The sequence below is a fragment of the Echinops telfairi genome, unplaced genomic scaffold (assembly GCF_000313985.2).
Source record: "Echinops telfairi isolate 266 unplaced genomic scaffold, ASM31398v2 ScPeMD7_5868;HRSCAF=6743_0, whole genome shotgun sequence".
Taxonomy (NCBI): Eukaryota; Metazoa; Chordata; class Mammalia; order Afrosoricida; family Tenrecidae; genus Echinops; species Echinops telfairi.
The window spans coordinates 17,785,833-17,795,590 of NW_022109767.1; the positions used below are offsets into that span (position 1 = coordinate 17,785,833).

Sequence of the window (9,758 nt, forward strand, 5' to 3'; positions counted from 1 at the left end):
TCTTTTCATCTCTTGACTGATGCTTCCAAGTGCATTGATTGTGGATTCAAGTAAGACAAAGTTTTCTCCATTTATCATGACATTAACTATCGATCCAGTGGTGAGGATTCTGGTCTCCTTTACACTGAGTTGTAATCCACACTGAAGGCTTGGACGTCAGTCCTTGAACTTCACCAGCCAGTGCTCAAGGCCTCCTCATTTTCAGCAATCAAAAGCCTTCCTTCAATCCTGATGCCACAGGTTTTCATATAAGCCAGCTTCTCTGATTACTTACTCAACATACAGATGGAATAAGTATGGGGAGCGAATACAGCCTGATGCACACTTTTCCTGATTTTAAACCTTGCAGCATTCTCTTGTTCTGTTTTCACAACTACCTCTTGATCCATGTACCAGTCCTGCATGAGCACATACACATGTTCTGGAATACCCATTCTTCTTAAAGTTATCCATAGTTTGTGATCATCCTCATAGTCAAATGCCTTGGCGTAGTCAACAGAACACAAGTAGACATCTTTCTGGTATTCCCTGTTTTCAGCCAAGATCCATCTGATATCAGCAATGATATCCTTTGTTCCACGTCCTCTTCTGAATCTGGCTTGAACCTCTGGCAGCTCCCTGTCAATGTACTGTTGCAACTGTTGTTGGATGATCTTCAGCAAAATTTTACGTGTATGTGATATCAATTATATTGCTTTATAGTTTCAGTATCTGTTGGGTCACCTTTCTTTGGAATGAGTACAAATATGAATCTCTTCCAATCAGCTGCCCAAGTAGTTGTCTTCTAAATTTCCTGAAATTAGATGAGTAAGTGCTTCCAGTGCTGACCAGCTTGTTAAAACATTTCAAGTGGTATTCCATCAATTCCTGAAGCCTTGTTTTTGGCTAGTAATTTCAGTGCAGCTTGAACTTTTTTCCTTCAGTATCATTGGTTCTTGCTCACATGCTGCTTTTTAGCATGGTGGACTGTCAACTAGTTCTTGGTACAGGGACTCAGTGTATTCTTTCCATCTTCTTTTGATGCTTCCTGAATCATTCAGTATTTTGCCAATTGAATCTTTCAGTATTGTAGCTCAAGGCTTGATTTTTTCTTTTTTCTTTCAGTTTAAATATGCTGAGCATGTTATTCCTTTTTGGTTTTCTAAGTCTGCACATTTCATTATAGTATTTGTCTTCTTGAGCTGTCCTTTGAAATTTTATATGCAGCTCTTTGATGTCATCACTTCTTCCATTTGCCTTAGCAACACTTTGATTAAGAGCAAATTCCAGAGTCTCTTCTGACATCCACTTCTATCTTTTCTTTCTCTGTAATGACCTTGATGTCCTCCCACAGCTCCTCAGGTCTGCTGCCGTTAGTGTTTAATGTGTCAAATCTGTCCTTCAGATGTTCTTGACATTCCGGTGGCAGAGACTCAAGGCCATATGTTTGGATGGTTTTAGTTTTCTTCAGCTTCATAGATGAACACTTGATGGTTTCTTCTGTAGTCAGCCCCTGACTGCATTCTATCTGGAGAAACCTTCTGTGTTGTTGAAACAAAGGTGTTTGCTACGAGCAAGTCATTGTTCTTGGAAGAGTCTATCATGTGATCCCCAGCTCAGTGGAAATAGCCACCAAATACCTATTTGCCAACTACTATTCCTTCCTCTTTCTTTCCAACCTTTACATTCGAATCACCAATAATATCAATTCTGGTAACAAGAAAGGGATGTAGATTAGCATCTGACTTATTATAAATTACCTTTGATGTTGGAAAACAATGGAACACGACTTTAAAAAGTAAACTATTTACCAAATGAAAGCATAAATCAAGTAAGGTAAAGCATAAGCATTTAAGTTCAAAACATCGTATCTTCGTTGCATTCTTTCTTAAGAAGCTGGAGATACAACTCAATCAAACACAAGCAGAATCTGAGAGGAATTACTGAGAGGTGAAGAGGGGCCACAGGGAAGGGATGAGTCAAGCGGGGTGCAGTAAAGCATGGATGAAATACACTACAGTATATTCCTCTAGTTCCTTGAGGCTTCCTCACTCCTCACTATCATGACCCAAGTGCGGCTTCCCAATTCAGACGAGATTGGAACATGTACAGAGGTATAGATAAGAGATGGGAGCTCACGACACACACAATTCAGGAACAGGAGTGGGAATAGCGATACCAGAAGGGTAGGGGAAGAGGAGAAAAGGAAGGGAGAAAGGGGGAACCGATCACAATGATCGACACATAACCATACACCCCTCTCCAGGGGAAGAACAACAGAAAACACGGGGGAAGGGAGACAGCAGTGTCAAGTTTACGTTTTTTTCTAAAATATTTACTAGGCACGTGACCAATCAATGTAAATCTACTTCCTTTTCTTTAAAAAAAGCATTTTATTGGGGGATGTGCTGGTTACATAATCTGGTGGCAATGTGGGACTTGAGAGGATTAAGAGTGAAGGGGTGGAATCTAGTCTATCAATCGGATCATAGCCAATGAGGCCTCTGTGTGGGCATGGCCTTCTCTTGAGAATTCTGGGAACTCCTGGATTTCCTCCTTGGAGACAGGAGACACCTCTCTCTCTCTGCTCACTCACTTGGAGACACTAGTAAATATTTTAGAAAAAAACGTAAACTTGTTTTGTTGCTTTTTTTTGTGTGTGTGTGCTTTGTCTAGTGTGTAAGATTACAGGTCTTTTCAAGTTGCTATACACCAGGTTTTCATTGACTAATTTTCAGAAGTAGATTGTCAGCATTTTCTCCTAGTCTGTCTTAATCTGAAGGTCTGCTGGACTCTCCCCACCATGGGTGGTATTGCTGATATTTGTAATACAGTGATATAGCTTTCATCTTCATAACCCCACAGAAGCCACTCAGTACAGCAAACTAACAGACGGCTCCTGGTTTCAGATATATAATCAGGAAGGATCGATTCATTACTAGAAGAGCATCAGGTTTGGTAAAGAGGAGAGTCAGTGATAATGAGGGAAATTCTCTTTGAGATGATTGACAGGGTGGCTGCAATAGCAGGCTCAGGACCAGGACAAGTTTTCCTTCTGTCGTATTCACATACAAGGTTGCTAAGCGTCAGACCAGCCTCCGTGCCAACTAACAACAACTTCAAGTTGCAAGTAAGAACCCAGTGGCTTCTTAGCCAGACCTTACTTTTTGTCTTCTAACGTAGCCAAGCAGCCCTGGCGTTGGGCTGCCCACTACAGCCACTCCGTGTGAGAAACATGAGGCATTTTACTCCTGTAGATTGACAGTCTCAGAAACCACAGGTGGTTCTCCTCTATCCCATAGGGTCACTAGAAGTCGGAATTGACCCATGTCAGTGAGGCTTTTTTAGAATTTAAAGTCAGGCAGGAAAATAGGAGCCTTTCTCTCGCCACCTGGTGGTGGTTCTAATAAGTGAAAATCTTCATTGGTTTCTTCCCTTTAAAAAGCTACTGTGGGGGCCGCTACCAGCTAGCTGTTCAACATAAGGCTCTTCGCTTGTGAATATCACTCTGTTATATTCAGACTGAAAAATGAAAGCCCTGGTGACATAGGGGATAACTAACTACAAGGTTATCAGTTCAAAACCACCAGCTATTTGTAGAAAGACGAGACTTTCTACTCCTGTAAAGAGTTACAGTCGCCAAAACCCCACAGGGGCCGTTCTACCCTGTTCTGTCAGGCTGCTGTGAGTCAGAATTAATTCAATAGCAATGGGTTTTAGATTGGTTTGGGTATGTTGGTGAGAAGAAAATGGATAGCTTATTGATAAAGGTAGACTGAAGAAGAATCAATGGGTTTGAATTGTGATGTTGGCAAAGAATATTTAAAGAACCACGGACTGCTAAAAGGACAAAGAAACCTACCTTGGAAGAAGTATGGCCAGAGTGCTCCTTAGAAGCAAGGATGGCCAGACGTCATCTCACATACTTTAGACACGTTATCAGGAAAGACCAGTACCTGGAGAAGGACATCATACTTGGGAGAGGGGTGGCTAAAAAGAGGCAGGTCCTCAACAAGATGGACGGGCACAGTGGCTGCAACAATGGGCTCAAGGAACAATTGTGAGGATGATGCAGAACCTGGCCCGTTTCCTCTTGTTGTGCATATGGTCATTATGAGTCAGAACGGCACCTAGCAGCAACAAATGATAGAGGAAAATGAAATCTAAATCGCTGGGTTTCAGTAGGGCTGCACGTCAAGTCATCTGCAGAGGAAACGTTGGGTTTTCCTTCAAAATGATCAAGAGACCTACACGTCAAATTCACTGTCATTTAATAGATCTCAATCCATCATAGCGACCCTACAGGGCAAGGTAAAGCCCTGTGGGTTTCTGAGACTGTAACTGTTTATGGGAGTGGGAAGACTCATCTTTCTCCCGAAAAGCAGCTGGTGGTTTCAAAATGTTGACCTTTCAGTTAGCAATTCAAGACGTAACCACAAAACACCAAATTCACTGCCATCTGCTTCTGACTCACAGCAGAGTAGAAGTGCTCTGAAGGTTTTATGGGAGCAGTCAGCCTCATGTTTCTCCCCTGGAATGGGTGGTGGATTAGAACCTCTTGCCTTGTGGTTTGCAGCCTGGTGCTTAATCTTGTCTTCAAATTTAGGCTTTATCAATATATTCTCATGTAAATAGGTAAAATGTTTTACACGAATCTCCATAAGTTAAAAGTGGATTATAACAGAATCGGTTTTCTTTCTTTTTTTACAAAATTGGACTTTATTCTGGACTCTAGGCTTCCGCTGTCTGATGTTTGATCTAACCTGTATCACTTCACCTGTAAAGGGCAAACTAAAGTAAAACAATATGGCGATAATAAAGATTGCTATTAATAAGCTGTCACCAGTTGTGTCAGGTATTATGCTAAGCTATTTACGTCTTTAATCCTCAAAATGACCGTCCTCTATAAGCATTTGTATTCCCATTTTCCAGGCAAGCAAATGGCGTTTTGATTAAATCACAGGCAGAGTTGAGCAGGAATCAGGATCTGTTTCCAATCCTCTTCTACACCACGATAGTTAGGAATGGAATAAATGCAAAAGAAAATAGGATTGAAACGGCAATTTCAGTGAGTGAAGAAAAGAAAAAGCCAATTACAGGAGGGCGAGGAGACAATTGGAGTGAAAGCCAGACGAATATCAAACCCGTGTGGAGCCGTCTCATAACCTGTGCAGCCGCGCTTGAAACCGCCAGGGGGCGGTAGAGGCAGCGCAACAGCGGAAGTCGGAGGTGACTTCCGGTCCTTGCGGCGGAAGTGGCTCATCAGGTTGCGGTCTGGGGCCTGTGTTGGCTGCGTAACACGAGGTGTCTCAGCGTGTGGAAGTCAAGATGTCGCACCCGGTCCCCCAAACGAAGCCCTCCAACCCCAGCAACCCCCGCGTCTTCTTTGATGTGGACATCGGGGGCGAGCAAGGTGAGCGGGTTCCGAGGGCCATCGGGGGGCCTGAGGACCCGAGTGGGCGAGCAAAGGCTTGGGTTCGCAGAGGCAGCCGGTTCGCAGAGGGGTCTGCCGACCCTTGGGCCTGGGGGACAAGCTCGGGCCTCTGGGACAGAGTCCAGCCAGCTCCCTTGAACCAGTGCCCTGGGGGAAGTTTCTGGAAAATTCTGCTTTGGAGATGGTGGTAGTCTTTGGAGTTTCGTCTTGCCCGTTGGGCTGCGCTTCCCGCCTGGCTACATTCGCGCCATTGGATTGCAATTTTTATTTTGGGTCAGCAGTTCTGGAAAGCATATTCCAATGTACAAACGCACGGTGCTGCGCCTTTGTCACACGTAAGAGCTCAGCGCAGGCCATATTATTTGTAATTTGTAAGTTGCTTGCTTATTGCTTTATTACTGATTTACAGCTCTAGACAGGGAAATATTTTAGCATTGGAGAAACAGGCGCAGTGTAGTAGTGTAGTTGCCTAGGTTACGTAGCACTAAGCTCCTAAGAGCCTGTGAGTTTGGCGTGTGATGCTTTATAACTGAAAGGCGCTGGTTCTGGAGCCTTTGTAGGGACAGTCGAATGCTTGTTCTTCCCCGCATGTCACCATGCAGGGGTTACTGTGAACGGATACAGATTTATCTGTATACAGGTTTGCTCCCGAATTAGTGCTAGATTTAATTTTCATTTGTTCTAGAGGTTGTCTGGAAGGGGGAGCTTTTCAGTTTTTCCTCAGGCAAGCTCCACAGAACACAAACACTGCAACCATAAGGGCACATAAAACTTGACTACTTAAAGGATATTTACCCCCCAAAAAGATATTTACTTGGGTTGGTTCCTGTCATAAGCCCTGGTGGCATGGTGTGCTACACGTTGTGCTGTTAACTGCAAGGTGCAAGGTCAGTAGTTTGAAACCACCATGGGCTCTGCTGGAGAAAGGAGGCTTTCTACTCCCATAAAGAGTTAGTTGCAAAACCCACGGGCAGATCTGCTCTGCCCTACAGGGTCTCTGAGATCAGAATCTACCCGAAGGCAGTGAATTTTTAAATTGGTTATTTAAAAGAGCTCTGGTGGCTCAGTTAGCTAAGTGTTGCTCTGCTAACTGCCAGGTCTGTAGTTCAAATCCAAAAACCCCTTGTCAAGACAAAGATGAGTTTTCCTGCTCAATAAAGATTTATAGTTTGGAAACCATGATTAGAATCTGGAGACAGTGAGTTTGATGTATTGATTACTTAGTGATTGGAAATTCTAAGTATATTACTTGGGATTTTAAATCATTAGTATTTCTTGGGGAACCTGGTATTAATCTATTGAATATGCTAATATGCTTAGGATCCTTTTTTTACTGCAGAAAAATAATTGCTTCAAATTAATCTGGCTATGAGACCCTTTAAGATTTAAGTTTGTGTATTAGAAAAGTGACCCCCAAGGCTCTCCCCGATTCCCGGGGCCCTCTCTGGCTCTCAGCCAGGAGAGGCTCCCCGGTTCTCGGTCCCCGAGGCTGCTCCTGCTCTCATAGCCGGGTTCCCCTCACGAAGACCACCAAGCGGGGCGGAGGAGAAAGGCAGACCTGAAGAGAACCAGGAAGCTTTTTGGAACTCATTTTTTGGAGCAAAACTCTTTTGAGCAAGAAAATCTGTTTTAAACTCATTGACTAAAAATAAGATCACAAGCACTTTTCTGGCCATTCGTGATAAGAAAAATGAATTTACCAGAATTGGCTTAAACTCACCAGAAATACTCCAGCAGTGAGGATGAGTTCAATGTGTTTAACTAAGATGGGCTTCATAAAGGAGAGATGAACACATGTAAAAAGGAAGAATGAGAGAATTAAAACAATTAGGTAACCAGCTGTGCTAGCTATGATTCCCAAGTGATATTAAAGAGCTCTTCCTATTAAAAAAAAAAGGAAACAAAAGAAAAGTGACCCCCAAAAGAATTTGATAATCCATGAGTAATCTTGATCACCATAATTATATGAGTAGTTCTTCTATAATGTGTCCATTTAGTTCAGTGGTTCTCAACCTTCCTAATGCCATGACCCTTTGATATAGTTCCTCATGTTGTGGTGACCCCTAGTCATAAAATTATTTCCGTTGCTACTTCATAACTGTAATTTTGCTACTGTTATGAATTGTAATGTAAATATCTGATATGCAGGATGTATTTTCATTGTTACATATTGAACATAATTAAAGCAGTGATTCATCACAAAAACAATATGTAATTAAATATTGTGAAATATTTCTAATTACAAATAAATGAAATTTTGTCTTGAAGCATGGTATAGCATGGGTAACAGTCTTCATGCCGAGTACTCATATGTGGGCATATCTGCACGTGGGCGGAGATGCCTGGAGACTATAGGGTTCCTAAGACCACCGGAAATACGTGTTTTCCGATGGTCTTTAGGCGACCCCTGTGAAAGGTTCGTTCGACCTCCAAAGGAGTCGTGACTGAGGTTGAGAACCGCTGATTTAGTTGCTTGTTTTGCACACTGACAAGATTCCATTTTCTCTTTTTTTAGTTGGTCGAATTGTCTTAGAGTTGTTTGCAGATATTGTCCCTAAAACTGCAGAAAATTTCCGCGCATTGTGTACTGGGGAAAAAGGCATTGGACCTACGACTGGAAAACCGCTCCATTTGAAAGGGTGCCCTTTCCATCGAAGTATGTATAACTTTTCTGGATCTGATTATTTTTCAAGTACCTACTCAGATTGTGTTTGATAGGAGTTGAGAGAGAAAAACACTAGGTAGGGGCGAAGGTTGTAAATTTCCAAGAGGGTACATTGACATGTGGGGCAGTGTAGTTCATGAAGGTTGGCCTGTGAGAATTGGAATTAATGAATAAAAATTTCTTTATATATCTTAAGAGGGCACTCAGGTTTATGTATAAAGAAATACACTACCCTATCTTTACCAGTCCTCTGACGCTTACATTTTTTCGATGAATTTGAGTTAGAATTAGCATTATTTAAAAATACATCATCTAAGTTACTAATTTGATTTATGTGTATGTTTACTAAAGTACCAAACTATCCTAATAAATTATATTAAAAAATAAAGCCTGAGATACCCTTAGAAAGGATGGGCCTCAGTGTTTAGAACTTGTTAGTGGCCCCATTTCCTAAATTACAAATGTGGTGTATTGTGCCTGTATAAACAGTGCGACTGCTGAACAACTTTTCCTCTGGAAGTCTGGAATTTTGGTACATGGTAGGCAGAGAGTACCTGTGTGTTCAGTCTGTAATAAAAAACGTGGACATGACACCAAGGCTCTACACACATGCTGCTGCATCTTCATTGCTGGGGGGAGAGTGCTCTCTGTGACCTTTCATGGGAGAACGAGAGCTAAGAAAGCCAGTACTTAATTCTTCTAGACTCTCCTTGTCTCTTCAGTCCATACCCACCAGGTAACCTTGCTAAGTCACTGTAATACAACGAAATGCTGAGTCTCATGAGCCGAAGGGCATCATATGAATATCACTGAATATCACAGTGATCTTAAGAACCCCGACTAAAAGAAAGTGAAAATATTGCTTAAGTAATTCCATTAGGATGTATGAAATCTAGGAATAATTGATCATTATTTAGTGAACATTATTGAGTGATTTAATATGTTCACAGCAGTGGCTTTTAGAGTTCTCTACTTGCTCAAAGACAAAATTAGGAGTCAGGATATTGTGGGGGAAAAATTAAGAGCTCCAACTCTAGAATCTCAGTGAGGGTGCCATGTGCACTAAGTCGAGATCTGGCTTACAAGTAGGTCAGACTCAGATTGTAAAGCCTGAAGAGTTTGGAGTTATTGTAGGGATGACTGAGGGAAAGAAACAGGAAAGCCGTATGATTCAAATTGTGTTTTAAAAAGTTGTCTTATATTTCATATGCATTTTGACATTGTTGAAGTCTTTCATTTCTCGGTCTCATAACCATTTTCAATTTTTGTAGTTATTAAGAAATTCATGATTCAGGGTGGAGACTTCTCCAATCAGAATGGGACAGGTGGAGAAAGTATTTATGGGGAAAAATTTGAAGATGAAAATTTCTATTACAAGGTAAAGTAAATGAACATGCATGATTTTTGATGATAAGGAAAAAGGGTTGCTGTGTCAGGAATACTTGTATTTAAAAACAATATCTCTTGTGCTTACGTTCTTTTGTGAAGAGGTATGCATATTTAAATATACATAATTAATATGGAATGCCTTCATCCAGTAGTGATGTTATTTGGCATACATATTATAGTTATTTCAGGATGACCCAGTGCCTTCCCACATGCTTCAGATAAGCCAGTGAGTTTTAAGTCTAGGCAGTCCCCGGGTTATGAATGTCATACGGGCAGCCTTTATTTGCACTT

At 41.7% G+C, this 9,758-nt stretch overlaps 1 protein-coding gene across 1 annotated transcript in view; it reads left to right on the forward strand.

The window, feature by feature from the left end:
• The first annotated feature begins 5,240 nt into the window (after positions 1–5,240).
• Positions 5,241–9,758, forward strand: part of PPID (peptidylprolyl isomerase D) — a 15,969-nt gene continuing 11,451 nt past the window's right edge. The window contains exons 1-3 of the mRNA XM_004708739.4: positions 5,241–5,392; positions 7,929–8,069; positions 9,350–9,456. Of these exons, the coding sequence (XP_004708796.1) occupies positions 5,308–5,392; positions 7,929–8,069; positions 9,350–9,456 (333 nt within the window). The 5' untranslated portion in view covers positions 5,241–5,307. The remainder of the gene's footprint in view (positions 5,393–7,928; positions 8,070–9,349; positions 9,457–9,758) is intronic.